This window comes from Photinus pyralis, unplaced genomic scaffold (assembly GCF_008802855.1).
Source record: "Photinus pyralis isolate 1611_PpyrPB1 unplaced genomic scaffold, Ppyr1.3 Ppyr1.4_LG4, whole genome shotgun sequence".
Taxonomy (NCBI): Eukaryota; Metazoa; Arthropoda; class Insecta; order Coleoptera; family Lampyridae; genus Photinus; species Photinus pyralis.
In genome coordinates, this window is record NW_022170511.1 from 3,130,570 (window position 1) to 3,147,459 (window position 16,890).

General features: G+C 35.7%; 2 protein-coding genes across 3 annotated transcripts in view; one reads left to right on the forward strand and one right to left on the reverse strand.

The window, feature by feature from the left end:
* LOC116167903 (carbonic anhydrase-related protein 10) overlaps nucleotides 1–16,890 on the reverse strand; it is a 348,976-nt gene that overhangs the window by 213,919 nt on the left and 118,167 nt on the right. The gene's annotated exons all lie outside the window — the stretch shown is intronic.
* Nucleotides 2,783–16,839, forward strand: LOC116167901. 2 transcript variants are annotated; one of them, XM_031483498.1, is made up of 5 exons: nucleotides 2,783–3,023; nucleotides 3,091–3,144; nucleotides 10,870–11,330; nucleotides 16,122–16,329; nucleotides 16,383–16,839. In XM_031483498.1, exons 3-5 carry the CDS (start codon nucleotides 10,920–10,922, stop codon nucleotides 16,796–16,798), a joined length of 1,035 nt encoding a protein of 344 aa, XP_031339358.1. In that variant the 5' UTR covers nucleotides 2,783–3,023; nucleotides 3,091–3,144; nucleotides 10,870–10,919; the 3' UTR covers nucleotides 16,799–16,839. The 2 variants fall into 2 exon arrangements, with proteins under 2 accessions (XP_031339358.1, XP_031339357.1); XM_031483497.1 differs by having other exon boundaries at nucleotides 3,016–3,144.

A 16,890-nucleotide genomic window follows, 5' to 3' on the forward strand; every position in this document is an offset into this window, starting at 1 on the left:
AATTCTAAAATTTGTATGTAGATGTTTTAACTAAATTTTATACTTTATCTCTATAATTATGAGTTTTATGAGAAAATGTCTTGAAGTTATCGTGGTATAAATCTCCCTACCCTGCCCCCTTACCAAAGGGGATGCATAATAATGAAACTAGCAACCCTTGCTAGTGGGGATATTTAAATCACTATGAGATTGTAGCGCTTTATAATATACGTTTGAAACCAAAAAATTATCTCGCTTCAGTTCAGCTTTATTTATGCTTTCCCCCCCCCCCCCCCCCGCCACAGCGGTAAGAATAGATATTTAAAGAGGATTAGAAAATATATGTAATAAGCGACTAACTTATCAATCGCCACAAGAGCGTTTACATATCTATTCCTACCGCGGTGAGGGGGAGGGGGGGATGAAATTGAACTAAAGTGAGACAATTTTTTAATTTCAAACGTATATTATTGCGCTACAATCTTACAGTGATTCAAATATCCTCACTAGCAAGGGTTGCTAGTTTCATTATTATGCATCCCCTTTGGTCAAGGTGCAGGGTAGGGTGATTTATACCACGATAAATTCAAGATATTTTCTCATAAAACTCTTAATTATAGAGATAAAGTATAACATTTGGTTAAAACATCTACATAGAAATTTCAGAATTCTTAAAAATATAACCAACTCTCAAGCTCCATATCTTTTTTAATAAATATTCCGCAAAAAAGTAGTGTATATCAAAGTTGTGTAGAATTTTATAGTCCACAATTTCTGATACCAATATTTTTTTCTAAAGTGAATCATTAAAAAGATATGATTGAAAAACTAAGAAACCAACCAAATTTCTAGGGATTTGGGGGTGGTACGGGGGAAGCACAAGGGGTGGGAGGTCAAAAACTTAGATTCCTAACCACCAGATGACTGTCTATGACATGCAAAAGAAATAGGAACTACTTCTCATTTTGCAAGTTAAAACCCTCTATTCCCTGGACTAAAAACCTAAATCGCGTTTTCTATACTGATTACGTTGAAATACAGTGTGGCGTGTGGCCATTCTTATAGATAGGCGACTGTTATAGTTACGCTAGTCGTTTTAAGGTACCAGTTCAGTTTAAAGAAAAAACTTTGGTCTGTTAGTGGTTTCATTGGTAATCACCACTAAACAAAACAAAAAGAAACGAATCTAACTTTTTATTTTTACAGGAATAAAATTGGCAATGCGAAAGCCAACGGTGTTATATCCTAAAACTATATCGCTGATGGTTTTCATCCCGGCAAAAGGGATGACAAAAAATCGTCCGGCACCTGCTTTGTCGGGGTGAGTGATTTGTGATTAATTTCATGTCAAAGTCAGTGGTCACGCCCGACCAGCTGGTCGAGGGTTGTTAGTTCTGTGGGTTAATGTCGCCACAGGTCCTTTACTAAGAGTACTTCTCTTTTCAGGGAATCCCAGCCTTAAAAAAATGCGCTTTATTTGCACGAGGGTTATGCACAATTTATGTTGTTATTTATTTTCAGACAAGAAGCATATTAATAAACAAGATTTATTGTAAAGAACTTATTATTAAAAATAAGCATTACATGTTACTTATACATTTTCGGAAAGCAAACTTTTAAAACCATGACCAACTCCATTAAAAAAACAACTTTGAGTTAGCTCTGCAGTTACTAAGAGGACTAAAAACAAACGACTAACAGCATTGATTATCTACGTTAAATAATGCTAAATCGATTTTGTTCTAGCTTCAAAAATAGTTTTCCTCTCTAGAGAAAAAACGACGGCAGCTTATTTCTGGCAACGGTAATGGAATAAGCATGAAAAAAGAGATCACGAGTACCTAAGCCGTTTTCGTTTATCTGCGCTAATAAGTTACCCATTTAATCCTACTTATCCAAATTGGACCACACTGTGCAAAAATTTTATTTATTCACCAACTTTTTTCGAAACAAAATACATTGCCTCGATAGGTGGTAACTAAATTTTATGGCTTTGAACGACAGTCAGGTAGAACATTAAATGCGTATAAGCAGATATACCGAAAATGACATGTCGAAAGTACCAACAAAGAAAAACTGATAGGTCTGAATGGGACCCATCCCTCGGAATTGCAATGGTTTATTTTACAGGAGGCGGTGGGCATCTTCTCCCATCAAATAGTGTTGAGAAACGAAATACTAAAACCATTTGTCAATGTGGGAAATGTTAAAATGATCATGACGGTATATAATCATGAACTCCAGTGTGTTTCGTACGCCTCCCATTTCGTAGTATTATGAAAAAAACCAGACGATCGTCAGACCGAAACCAATATCAGCTTTTATTTGTAATAGTCGAGGTGGATCATTGTTGGCGATAAAAAAATTTTAAATTTAAAGTACCTACGTTACGTATTTCTGCCGAATTACGAAGTGAAGCTGCATGCACTACTATATGTCGTGTCAGTCTCCAAAAGATAATTTCAATATTTTTTTGGCGAAAATCGTTAAGTTGTCTTAGTTAAACCGTACGTTTATTGCTGGTACACGAAAAAGCATTTTGTGAAGAAAATTGAGATAATTTGACACATGTGCGCTTATTGGTTGTTTTGTACCTTCTCGAGTCTTCAAAATATATATCCAATCCCGCTATTATATAAGATACAAGATGTATTTTCCCACCAATTTAATAGTCTCTGTCTCGTATCATTATTACCAATACCGAACGCCCCTTTTGGCGTGGGATTTTAAACATACTTGGGTCACGGTATTGTTCAACAAAAAAAGTATTATAACAATTTGGTCGAAATTGAGATCGTATCGTTAACATTAATCTTAATTTCCACTTTTGACACCAATCTAAATTAAAAATTGCCTTTTCCGCCCCCGGCCAACTATAGGTACGCTTGGTCGGCGAAAAGTGGAAAAAAACGACCTTCGTTCGGAACCTTTTTTTTTAGGAAACGCGGTTACAATTTATAATATTCTTACATCGTAGTTACATTCTTGCTTGATGGCCTGCTCTTCCTGGCATGACAAGAAGAGTGCAGTATTGGTGTGTTGGAGTGAGTATCTCACATTTAGTTGCCTCATTCTTCAAATAATGCTCGACCGCTCAACAACTCTCCGCAGGTCGTCAATTTGAACCTGTGTACCATGTGATAGTGTGCGTGTTTCAAATTTAAGGTAAGTGGCTATAATGGTTTATGGTGGTGTTAATATTAATTTACTTACTTCCTGTCGACTGTTAAGCAAAACTTTCCGTACTATTATAACGTATTTTTATGTCACTCTTAGTTCATAAAATTTTAATAACACTCATAAATTATTCGCACTACACGACGATTATGAATATTCCAAAAGAAAAAATCTGTTATGCGCCTATAAAAACAAATGTTATGGCATCGGAATTTGTGTGTAAAAGTCGGAATTTTTCGATCTTTTAATGCGGTTTTAAAGTCAATAACAGGCGATTCAACATTAATTAATTGCCGAACGATTGGGATACCACACGAATTTTTCGAAAAACAAGGAATTTTTTCTGATTTAAATAAAAACGACACTATTCTTTTGTGTTTTTCACTAATTCTATTATCTAAACTGCCAGAATTAATGGTTTATCGCTTCATTTCCTAAGTTTGCTAGTAATGGGTTTTCTAATTTCGTATTATTTGAATCTTGCCGAAAAGTTAATCTTTATTCAAATGTCACATTCATTTGACTTGGTTTAAATTAAATTTGTCTGTTTCTAGAAGGCACTATAAATTTACAAAATTCCTACTGTCAAATGACAGTGCAAAGATGAAAATGCTTTTACGTTTATTTGCTTTACAACATGGATATGCAAATATGTAAGTACGTGCGTGTACATAAGTAACTATTCTAATGTAGTAAAGGTGAGTAGGTAAAGGAAAGTGTGTTACTGTTAAGGCTCAAAAATAGTTATACAGGGTGGCTATTCATTTTCTTGATTCATTCACGTCTTAAAACATGAATCATTCATCAGTTTGATTTTTCCAGTAGGTACCTATTTGAAAGTCTTCTCATTTTGGGAGCGTAAATGTGACTACACAGAATTACAATTAATGAACGTTGCGGATATTGTAGATGCGTGAAGTTGGCCGGGTCATATGCAAATAATCTGATGTAAATACAGCCATGTATGCCATATTTGAATGAAATCTTCCACCCTAGGATGCAAGTTTATTGTTTACAACAGTAGATTTCGTAAATTGTGCGCTCTTGAATGTAATTTTACCCTCTACTCAGTTACAAAGTTATTTTGCGCTGTTTTCATTTCCTCGTTCATTTGAAAGTAAGAAGTGCTTCAAAATACAACTCCTGGAAAATTGGAAACACAGTAGGCTGTGACGGTATATTCCGAGGTATATTCGTTATTTTTGTATAAACGTACCCTCACCTATGCTTGTTTAATGTTTTGCTTTCCACTTCATGGTTTGCCAGTTTACACAACTAAAACCAAATGCTTGAGATTTAATTAGAAGATTCTTGGAAGGCATTTCACGATTTGAAAATTAGTGCCCTATCTGCTCATTAGGAACACTGCACAATTTTTTGGTTCGTTTTTGTTATAAAATCTATTTGTTTCTACTACTTGGGTCTAAAGAAGAGAGAACATCGTTTTAATATTCCTCAAATCTGGATATTGTAACCAGGAAAGCCGTCGTTTTTAATTTTTGTTATTAAAGTTGTTAGCTAGAGTTAAAAACAAAAATTGGAACTAAAAAGAACTCAAATATGCCCCATCTTTTTCCGCTATTTTCCAACATTTAAAAAAAATTCTGAATTTTCTGTCATCAAAAATCCATTCAGGTCTGTGAATAACCTACATCTCAAAGAACATACCTACAATTTTACGTAAACTCCACAGTTGATATGTAAGTAGATCGTAAATTTGCCCTCTTGTGAGCAGTTTCGACAATGGTTCGATTTTGTTCCGATTCGCAATCTATTTGTGTATTTAATTCCTTTTAACAACACGAGTACCTAATTGTTTAAATGATTGTTCTTCTCTTTAGAATATAGTGCAGAAAGAGGAAAAGCAATCAAACCATTGTGTATTTACTTTACTCCTAAGTATTTACTCAGTTTCTGCAGAATATTCGTTTGGAAATGAGCAATACGCATAAGCCAGATAAAGTTCAAAGTTGATCAAAATCTTTTACGAGTACTATTCTCATTTTCGTTACATTTTATGGTCTTCCTATTGTGGCTGATCTTTTTGCCGAGTATTGGTACTTCAAATGCGAATGTCCCGAGAATGGAGTGTGTAAAGAGCGAACTCTCAAATAGAAACCGAGGGGTAAGCAGGAAACGTATCCGTCATTAATAGAACCAAAACTTCAAATCCGAATATCTCGCTACACATCAGAGTCGGGCAGCCTTATTACGGCTTATCGGGTAAAGATTGTACAGGGTGCCTCACCATTGGGATCTTCGATCTTCGCAATGGTGAGAGTTATAGTATAGGTTAAATGGATGCAAAATTGGCCCTTTTATGACTAAAAAAACGCATTTGAAATTTTGGAAAAACGGAAAATGTCAAATTTCATTTTCCTTATTGTACATGACTGCGTCTGAATAAGTTGAATAGACGAAAAAGAAGCAGTTGGGTAAAAACTTGGAAAAATTCACAAGTTTAGACTTTTACCACTGTTTCGTGGATTACATCACAATTTCAATTCAATTTAAGGGTATTTAAGAATCAGAATTTTCAAGACTCTTCTAGAAAGCATCTTTGAAAGTGTTCAAGAGTGTAACGAGCTGGTTACATTTACATGGGTTGAAGACCCCATTTGCATAAAAATAAAATTGAATCTCAACGACGCTGACAGAAATCCCAACACAGCAATCAATTTTTAATTTATCCACGGCTAGCTCAGTAATAAAAATGTTTTATATATACTCCTTTTACCTTTCCGAAGTTTGGTTTCAGTTTCATTTTTAAGCTTGGTACTCACGTTCAGTTCACCGGTCGATTTTGGTCACAAAGCCAACGGCCGGCCGGCTATTCTCATCGATGAGAACTGTGAAAATCCTAACGTGAGTACTCCTCGGCCAGACGATATTGGCTCGCCGGAATAATTTCGAGTAACAATTAAGGCCGGCCGGCCAGGACGGACAATCCACAGACTGCCGGCCAATTGAACGTGAGTTATCCAAGGTTTTCATAGATCTGGAATATCACACTTACTTTAATCAAAATCAATATGCAAAATTCCTAAAAATAAACGACCACTAAATTATGCAATGCAAAATATTCAAAACAACTTACATCAGCAACTGACGTGGATGAAATTCCTTTTAGGTTTCAACTGATCCTATCTCACCTCGGAAAAGTCGCTCCTTTTAATAAATATGGAAATAGACCCCTTCATTGGTACGATGGACTTTGCGGTGAATATTAAGCAAAATGTTCATACGTATTTCGAACTCCAACCGCAACTAGCTCCAATTTCGCGAAAAATAATACGCATTATTATTATGATTGGAAATTGGAATAAAACGCCAATGTTCCGCTTTGTTGATATTAAAATTTTGGCCAATTAATTAAGCTTTATAGTGTCAGTCTAGTGTCAGTAAGTGCACCAATCAATTATTTTTTAAGTCGCCTGCCGAATGACGGGTACAGAATATTATTTATCGCCCAAAGCGCTGCACAAATGTTTTACACAGTTAACAATCAAGCAGACGCGGTCCTTTTTTTTCACTTATAATAGTTATAATAATAATAATAATAATAATAGTTTTATTTTATTTTATGATAACGTTCAAAAATTAAAACTTCTTTAATTAATTGCTCAGTCTCCTGTTATCATAAAAAGCTATACAGTCTTAAAATTCATACTATTTAAGCGCGCTTCCAACAATACCAAACACGGCCAATTTTGATAACGTTTGCTCCAACACAATTAATTAATTACAGTTAATTATACTCACTTAATTGACCAGATTAAAATTCCAAAATTCGGTAGGCCACCAAGGCCCATTGTTTATTTTATTTTGCCTCTATTTTTGAGTGGGCGGGGTTCCAGCCAAGGCTGTTATTGTTAATTGAATTTTCGGGTCAAGCGATAGGCCTGCTTATCTATTGTACACTGCATGGCCTTGTTTGCTTTAATACTCTTTTGACCTAACATTGGGAAACTAAAAGCATCCATGTACCGGGTGTTCATGAATTCAGGTAAAACTCATATACGAAACCGGAAAGCATTATTTACTACGAATACAACGATGTACGGCACAAAAAGAATTTGAAAACTCGGTTGGTTTCTACAAGATGGTGCACCTACCCACAACGCGCTATTCGCGCGAAAATACCTACCTATCGTTGATGCGACTTGAAAATGTCCGTACCTGTACCAATCCGATACGATACCTATCGCACAAATTTTCCATTTTACAGGGAATTGGGTTGTGCGCAGGTACATCATCCTCTTGCGACCAACAGTTTCCAACTTGTTTTTTTTTTGTGTGCCGTACATCGTTGTATTCGTAATAAAAAATGTTATTCAATACAGTATGTACAGTTTTTATGAGCCATATAAATAAATAAAGTTGATTTCTGTGAAGCGAAACGGTGTATTGAAAATTTCTCAACGGTGTCTATACGTTAATATCAGTAGACGTTTCAAGTTTTGGTCCTATAAGGACATTGGTGACAGATACGTCTGGTGCCCATCCCACTCTTTCCTTTTGTGAGTACCGTGCTTGGATAATCCATTCTCGAGATAATCGTATGGTTTGTTGTCGAAAACGTTGTAGCTAAAACACAGAGACCGTAATAGTTATTTACATTGTTAGTGCGGGAACAGTGATTTTGCGGATGAGCGCGAAGTTTAACGGTGCGACGCGCGAATCCGGCAAATACTGTTCACGCACGTAACATGTATTCTGTTTTTTGCATGGATAGTTAACTCGAGTTTATATAAATTCTTAATCATAATTCTTTTACTGTAATTCAAATTCGTTTTCCATTGGATTGCGCAAACTGATGCAATCATATCAAATCTCAAACCTTCGAACCGCGTGTCTTTATAAGGACCAGGATTCACCCTTGGGTATCATCCATGTTGAATTGCAATTGTACAGGGTGGCCAATCGTGTTAATCGTAGAGGCTTGCGGTGAAAAAATTTATTACTAAAACGGCCACGAGAAAAACCTGGAAAATATTTTTAAGTTTCTGCAATGGCCGCTAGGGGGCGTAACTGCAATCTGGAATCTAAAAATGTGTTCTGTGAATTCCGCTATATTAACCTAACAAAAAAATGCCCGGTCTTTGAAGTTGACGATAATCTGAACTTTTTTTGTTTGACAATTTTTCCTGTATATCTAAAAATGAAGTGGATTTTAACAAAATCTGGTTAATTGAAAAGAGTTATTCTTGGGCTACAAATATTATAATATTTGAAGTTTTGTTATTTCACATATCGCCGCTTGAGGGCTTTTTTCGACATTCCGACAGAAATGGTTAATTTTCTCAAAAAAATTAAATGCGTTGGTTTAATTGTTTGTCATGAAAAAGTAGCTAAATTATGCCTAAACAAGCTCGCGAAAACCGCATCTCGATATCTTGTTCCTAACCTAAAATTTAGGCCAAAGAAAATTTTATACCCTCAAAATTTTATCTTTTTAAGCTAATTTTTCCGGAATTATTTTTATTATATAACTTGTGGCCCTAAGGTAGATCGATTTAAAAAAGGAAGCTTTTAATGCCGCCGTAAATGCTCGAAATGCTGGCCATCGCGATATAAAAATATATATCTCAAGATATCGCTGTTTTCGCGAGCTTGTTTAGGCATCATTTAGCTACTTTTTCATGAAAAAAAAATTTAACCAATGCATTTAATTTTTTTGAGAAAATTAACCATTTCAGTAGATAAGGGGCCACCTATGCGAGACAGTCACGTGACACTCCAGACGTGAGGTTCAAGCGTGGTCTAAACACTGATGGTCATCGTGGTTGTCTAAACTACAGGTCTGTTTAAAAAACGGGCCTGTTAAAAAACAGAACTGTTAAATCAGAAACAGGTCTATTCATCAGAAACAGATCTGTTTTTATTAAACCGATCTGTTTCTGTAAAACTGACCTGTTCCTGATGAACAGACCTGTTTCTCATCATCAAACATGTTTCTGTGTTTTTAACAGGTCTGTAGCTTACCCAACAATCACGATGACGTTCAATAAGTTTAGACCACCTCACGTCTGGAGTGTCACGTGACTGTCTCGCATAGGTGGCCCCTTATCTACTCATTTCTGTCAGAATGTCGAAAACAGCCCTCAAGCGGTGATATGTGAAACTAACAAAACTTCAAATAGTATAATGTTGGTAGCTGAAAAATAGCTCTTTTGAACTAACTCGAGTTTGTTTAAATCGGCTCGGCCGTTTCAAAGATACAGGGTGTTCTTTACAGAAACCTTTGAATACTCTCCACCACTTCATTTTTAGAGATACAGGAAAAATTGTTCAGATTATCGTCAACTTCAAAGACCGGACATTTTTTTGTTAGGTTAATAAAGTGAAATTCACAGAAACATCACTTTTTTAGATTCCAGATTGCAGTTACGCCCCCTAGCAGTCATTTCAGAAACATAAAAATAATTTCCAGGTTTTTCTCGTGGCCGTTTTAGTAATAAATTTTTTTACCGCAAGCGTCTACGATGGGTAGATTCTCAGATACAGTACCTCGCATTCTTAGTTGGCCACCCTGTACAATACAGGAATACCGATTCCATAAAGTACGATAGATACCTAGTCACATTTGCTTCTATTTTGTATTTAAACACATACCGTTTTTTTAAGGGCGTTAAATTAATATTTGTGGTTAAATAATAAGAAAAACCCTCAAGGAAATCCGGTATTACAAATTAATCGAGCTAGAGACAGACTCGAATTGTTTTGAGAATTTTTGTTTGAATCCATTTCGGAGGGACCTTTTGAATTTTAACTTGAAGCAATGAAATTTCCATAGGTAACCTAATTTTAAGATTATGAATTGCGTGTAAAGAACATAAATTATTGTCATATTATTGGTTACAAAAGGAATGTTAGATAAAAAAGGTGGCCGCTAGGTAATTGCAATGAAAATTAATAATCTCGAGCCAGCCGTCGACATAATAGTTAAGGGCGAGTATAAACGGTAACTACCCGTTACAACGTTACTCAAAGATTTAGTGCTTCATGCATCCGGTCTCTTCCGATTTCCAGCGCCCACCCGTCCATTTAAATTGATTCATTATCAAATTGATTACAATTTTATCTGTTATTCACTCTTCCCATTTGTGATTATGCAGTTCCTAAATTCTAACAGTACGTTTATTATGTAGATTTTTTTGTCTTCTCGTTCTCCGGTGGCTGTATTGTAACTATTTTGTCTACGTCTATTCTGAGGTAAAAGCGAAATTAAACATGTATTTCATAGAAAAAAAAGGAAAACAAAAATGTATACACAGTAGCTGTCGCGAGCTCGAGTATTTAGTTCTTTGTTTACTGAAGAAAAAAACAAATGGCTATGACTGAGAGGTGGAAATAAATAAATAGGATTTCAGGGTCCGCGCGCTACTTATAATTCCACTCATTAGTGTAGGATAACGCATAAACTGACCATTAGTGTTTCATTTACCATATAGGGAAACATTTTTATATCCATAGACCAGTACAAGCGTCAAGCTACTTCTTTTTATAACTATTTTGTAATTTGTACCTGCTAATCGGCTTACAATAAAGCGCAACTTTTATTTTTTCACGACACATTCCATAGAAATAAATATAACCATCTTAGAAACTCCCTAAATAGATATACCTACGCTCGGGGAATTTCCTCTATCAATTACTGCTTGCAACATGAGAAAAACGAGGTAATTAATTAAACCGTTTATTCCTTTTTAGAATTTGAAAATCGAAAGGCAGAATGAGGAAGTACAATTTATGTAAATGATATGGGTCAGAAGCCCTCCCTTTTGGGCGGCAAGACGAATAAACCAAAGTTACCAATTTTATGGATCTTACGTGGAGATCACGCGAGGCATCGACCAAATCCGGAACAACCCATCAAATTTCAATATAAGACGAGACGGAAAAAGTCATCGGGTGTACAGAAGTATCCGACTCTTAATACACATATCAACAATAATTCGAATAGCAGTACAAAAAACGACCTAAAATGCCAAATAGGAAAGACACAGGGTGTACCGCCGTTGCGCGCTAAGTCGGAACCGTCGCTGGTACCGGAAAAGGAAAGGCACCGGAGGAGAAGAAAGCCGAGAAATGCTGGTAGCTATGAAAAATGTAAGGTGTTCGAGCAACGTTTTGGATATGAGATTGAAGATGTCGATGCTTTTTTAACGAAGGTAAAATACTTTGAATTTTGCTATTGAATTTTTTGTAGGGGTGTTTTTTTCGAATTTATGAATGGGCGTAATAATTTTGAAGATTTGTTGTAATACGGGTACCTACTTAATATTTTGCTGTTCTGCGGGCGTAAGTATTATGTTTTGGTACGCCACTGCATATTATACAAGAGCAACATGAAGTGCGCATTTTCCATGGGATAGCCCCAAGGGCCATTTTGAAATTGCTTTGAAAACATACATTCATTTTTATTTAGTACCAAGCGTTGCATGGGTCCCCCTTCCAATTTATTTTTCATAAAAATTACAGCCCTGCTATGGTAACTTATTTGCTCGTACTTAAAATTTTTTTAATCAAGTTTTCTACAATCAATTGCTTTTTTATACGAGTGCCCCAAAATTTGTTGTTCCTTAACCCTCTTCATTTTTCTACGGGCACTTGACTCTTGATAATTGACCAAAAATTTGATCAGTTAGTCTCTTGTCCATTGTTTACTTATTAGTGAATTGGAAAATTCGAAACCCTGCGCGAGTTACCATGTACAGAGCCGGAAGGACGGATGGCCAGAAAGTCCAAAGTCATTAACTCTCTTTTAGGAGCTCGTTAATAATCTATGCAGGCTTCCCCTCTTCTCCCTTAAGACAGAAAAAGTTTTATGGTCTGGTACACCTATACAAGGTATAGGCAAAGATTCCAGCCCTCTAGGACCCTAGTAGTTGTATTGAGCACGGATCTGGTGGTCCAGAATAATACTCTTCACTCCAATAATAAACCTTGCATGATCGTGCTGAAGCTGTATGTACAAAAAATTAAATGAAATGTTCTCTGCCGTAGGCTAGCCCGGGGCTAGTGTCTCAAAATTTGACAAAATATATGGATGTTACTCGATAACAAATTTACGAGTCAACCTAATTTGCTGTTTATTTAATTTAAAGTTTTCTCGATTTTGTAACACGGTCGTTTTAATCACTAACTGTTTCGATTGATTTTCTCTTCTGCTTCTCAAACGACAAATCGACGTACTTGTATCCGCTTTGCTTACACACTGGAGACAGTGTTCAACACCTTGGGGTTTAGGGCACTTAGAAGCATAATAACCCGTTTCCGTACGATTAAAACATTTTATTGTCTGTACACTTTACCATTTTAAAGTATTGTTTACGTACGTAGGTACGTACGTTCCCAGTTTTCCCAGAACCCGCGATCCTCAACGCAGAATCGTCCCGAGAACCACTGAGATAGGCAAAGTGGATTTTTATTTATTTATTTTAAATTAAAAAAATAAATAAAAATACACGTACGGACCCCTAGGAGTAGTCACCATAGGGGAGGATTCTAATTCGTGAGAAAATGTGTTATTTTAATCTGGCGTCGTTTTTTCTTACCGAGATGTGGTCATCTTTGACCTTACAATTTTTCCCACGATCGGCAATGGAAGTGTAGAAAAAATAAGTATCGGGTAACACGCATTTTTGTTTTGTCATAGAGGTTGTGTATATGTCTACAGGGTGATTTACTTTAATTGTGTCAAAAATCGGCAGCCAGAGCGACCCTTTTTTTCACCCCTAAAAGGTCCTTAAAGTTGCATTAAAAAAATATTTTTTCGAGAATTATTAGACTTATCAAGGATGGTATACTGTTTTGATATAAATATCAATAGTTATCCTAACCAAACAGTCGGAAATTGAAGTACTGATTAATTCGCTCATTTGATCCAAATGCTTGGTCTCATATAATGAATGACTCCTTTGATTTTGAAGTTTCACGACGATTATTCAAAATTACGTAATTCGACGGTAACTGTCAATGTTACATAAAAAAAAGTATTTGCGCACGGATGGACGACGAATTACGTCTAGTTATCCGTATTCGTAACTAAATTTACTGTCTTGCAAATTAAACTTTATTTAGGGTCACACAACTTTACTTCATCTTCACGTTTAGAATTTTACGTGTTTGCTGTAATAGTTTGCAATTCGCAAGATATCGTTTGCAATTGAAGGTCCTAAACTTCGAGTTCAATGTACAGGGTGGTCTAAATTGGACACTCTCTTATGAAAACACCCTTTATTGTAAGAGATAGGAAAAATGGACCTAGTCGTATGGAGCCCAATTTTAAAACGAAAATCACTGGCGCAAACAGAATTCAGCTATCTCTAATTGTTTGGCTGTAAGGAGGCTTCTCGAATTTAGTCGATTTCCTTAATGCCCCATAACTTTCTTATTATTAAAGATAATTGATTTTGGTAAAATTTTTCTTAGAGCACGTTGTTATGTAGAATTCATTGCGATACACAATTTTTATACATGGTGTTTGATTTTTCTTATAAGACCCTAAATTATATTTTTTTATATAGACTACCCTATATATTTTTGAGTTTTTGAAAAGAGCGAAAATTTCCACAAGTATCACTTATATTTATATTAAATATTATTTGCAATACTGCATTTTATACATTAAAATGTTTTTAATGTGGGCATCTAGGTTTCCGTAGCGAACAAAAAATGGCGGGATGTTACCCAGTTACCCTTGAAAAATCGTTCCGTAATCTCGTCATCCTCCAGGACTTCTCGGCGCCTCAAGCTTTCACACGCATTCAAGCAGTCAGGGCCGCATTCAGGAAACACTTGCCCGTACATAATCGAAAAAATGTATACAAAATTCGTTGACGGGCTTCCGTTACAGGCATCCTATAAATTAGTGTACACTGAAGATGTTGAGACTTTTGGAAAAATATTTGCAAAATCGTAAAGAGCATTCCCAATCTCTTATCCAAAGAAGTATCACCCTTCGTGATAGTCTGGTGGTTCTCGAGAAAAAAATTAACAAAGTAATGTAGTGTTATAGACTTTTTCTTCTAAAAGAAACAGTATTGACTTTTGGTTTATTTTAAAAACATTTTTGGTTTGGTTCCCTATATCATGCGATTTTTTTTGTACAACTCAAATGTTACACCCTTGTATGTAGTACAAACTTGAAGGTTAGATTTCATTGGGTATTTTGTCAATGTATTGTTAAAGATTTCATTGACGTAATCAATGAAACCGTGCTGATGTTCCATGTAGGTACCAGGTTCGCCGGAATAGGCGATACAACTTATAAGATTTCAAGATTTTTCAAGATTGTTTTGAAGGTGCCCATGAAGATTTTTAGTGAAATTTTTTCGAAGAAGGTGTCAAAACATCTACACTTCTCAGAATACAAATCAGTTTTTAGGAAACTTTCGTAAAAAAAAATTCAAAGGATTAAGGACCTATTCGATTTCGAGAAAAATTTCTAAAAAGGTCTTCAAGATTATTTTATAATTATTGAAGATGTTTAACTTCGAAGTGCCTAATGAACATTACTTGGTAAATGGCATTGTACTGCTACCGATACCTACTTCTTTAAAAACAAAATTTTATTAGAGTTCACAGTTACAAGGTTTCGAAATATCTATTTTATATGATTAATAGGTGGGATAACATAAATTAGTCGCATTGCTGAAAATAATCAGCGGATATTATGTACGTATGGCAACAACGTTTCATTATTTTCAATTGAAAAATCTGCCGTGAAAAATTTGATTATGAGTCGAGCTATTATAGTAGGAAATAGGACGTGATGAATCGGAATGAAATGCAAGATCACTCGACTTTTATTTACCTAAACAAAAAAATCCGTCAGTCAGGTTGCAACAACATCGCGGTACTAACAGTCATCGCAGTCAATGGATAATTACACTTGTTCGTCATTACGGATTAATTTCCGGAAGTAATGATTGAAGAAACATTGACCCGTTATCTATTGGGTTAAATAGAAAAATAACTGCTTTATTACACAAAATTGGGACACGCTGTATACATATTTTTGCCTGTAGGTAGATGTGCACAAAAATTGAGTACAACGTGATGTAAATTATACTATTAAAGCTATAAATTACGCTATAATCCCAGTGTACGTATATAGTAATTCGCTAATTAGTAACATTGATTACAATCAGTTTGAGACCTAGTTATCTATGTAAAGGCAAAATCGACGTCATAACAACGTCTCAAAAATGGCTCTAATGATTATTTATGACTTTCTCACGACTGCAACGGTCTATAATAAAGCAAACATTTTCATTCATCTCGGCCCGTTTTCGTTACCCAATGATCATTATCGTTAATAATCATTTTTTAGATAGGTACCCAGAACAAAAAGTTATTATACTAATTATGGGTTTACAACACGGTTACGCCTTTGTATTTAATTATAGGCATGTTAAATGAAACTGAAACACAAATTAATTTGTTAATGGGAAATAAATACCGCTAATAAATAAACACACACGCCACAGGCACCAAAATCTCATCACTATGGGGACCATAAATTTCCATTTTATTATTAGTAGGTAACCGTTGCCATATTTAAATAAAAAGAATGGGAATGCGCGTTAGAATTTTATTTAGAGAAAACGCCAAAACGAACGAATTAATAACAATCCAAACAAGTAAAGTATAGGGACCGTCGTTCTCTACCATTTTACAGGTAATAATTTATGCCTTCGGACGTATAAAAAAAGACAAAGATGGGACCGGCCTGTAGTTAGAGGGCCATAGCTCATAGTGTACGCGGCCCATCTGTAAACATAATGGTTACTCTGTCAAGATGGCAATTAAACCACCTCGCATGATAGGTCAGAGGGCATCGAAGGTAATCTTGATATCTATACACAGTTCTTAAAGTTAAAGAAAGAAACCGAACGTTTTTTTTCTTTTTATTATTATACCTATTACACACACGCACGTTTCATTTTTATTTGCAGGCCACCATCGATAAACCTGCAAATATACCGGTCGTCCTCTCGTTTTCTACAATCCTTTATCAGACGAGAACGGGAGGTTTCCAATCAGAAATTCAGTTACCGTTAGGTATGGTTGTTAATGCAGTCTTTAAAAATCAAAATTGGCTTTATGTACAAACACCGCATACCGAAGAAGGATACGTTAATTACGCCGCCTGTTTGCCATTAGGTAGGTATGGTATTAAGATGTTACTTTAGATAACGCACAACGAAACGTTTCAGGCATTATCCCTCCGCCGACGGACTCTCCCGTGCCGTGTTGGGAGAACAGCACCGACGTCTTCCCTAAGCCATCGGGGAATATGACAGACACCGAAAAATTGAGTTCGCGCTCCGAATGCAGTTTGAGTAGGTGTCACAGCAGAAGGTCTCGAACGGCTTACAGTTCTTGTGGGGAAAAGAGTGTCGATAGATTGTATTTGCAAGCGGCGGCGTGTGCAAAAATCAAAGGAACTAAACAAACTCTTTTAGTAGTGTACTGTGATTACCAGGGGAAAGGAGAGAACGCGATCAGTGTCACCAAAGGAGATGTGGTCGTGCTTGTTAGTAGTCATCTTAAAGGATGGTTCTGGATACGAAATAAACATGGCCATGAAGGGTTTATACCATCAGCCGTTGCTGGACATGGATATTTGTAAAATAATGTATTATAGTAGTCATTACAATTATTTATTATTAATGTCTTTTATTGCAACCCAGATAAAATTTAGTTTGATGATACCTGCTCGTA

Bases quoted from the DNA above. Each gene is read 5' to 3' on its own strand.
- LOC116167901 (XM_031483498.1), top strand. From the start codon at position 10,920: ATGGGTCAGAAGCCCTCCCTTTTGGGCGGCAAGACGAATAAACCAAAG. The intron at 11,331-16,121 runs GTAAAATACTTT...TTTTATTTGCAG, and splicing joins TCGATGCTTTTTTAACGAAG to GCCACCATCGATAAACCTGC. The intron at 16,330-16,382 runs GTAGGTATGGTA...GAAACGTTTCAG, and splicing joins CGCCGCCTGTTTGCCATTAG to GCATTATCCCTCCGCCGACG.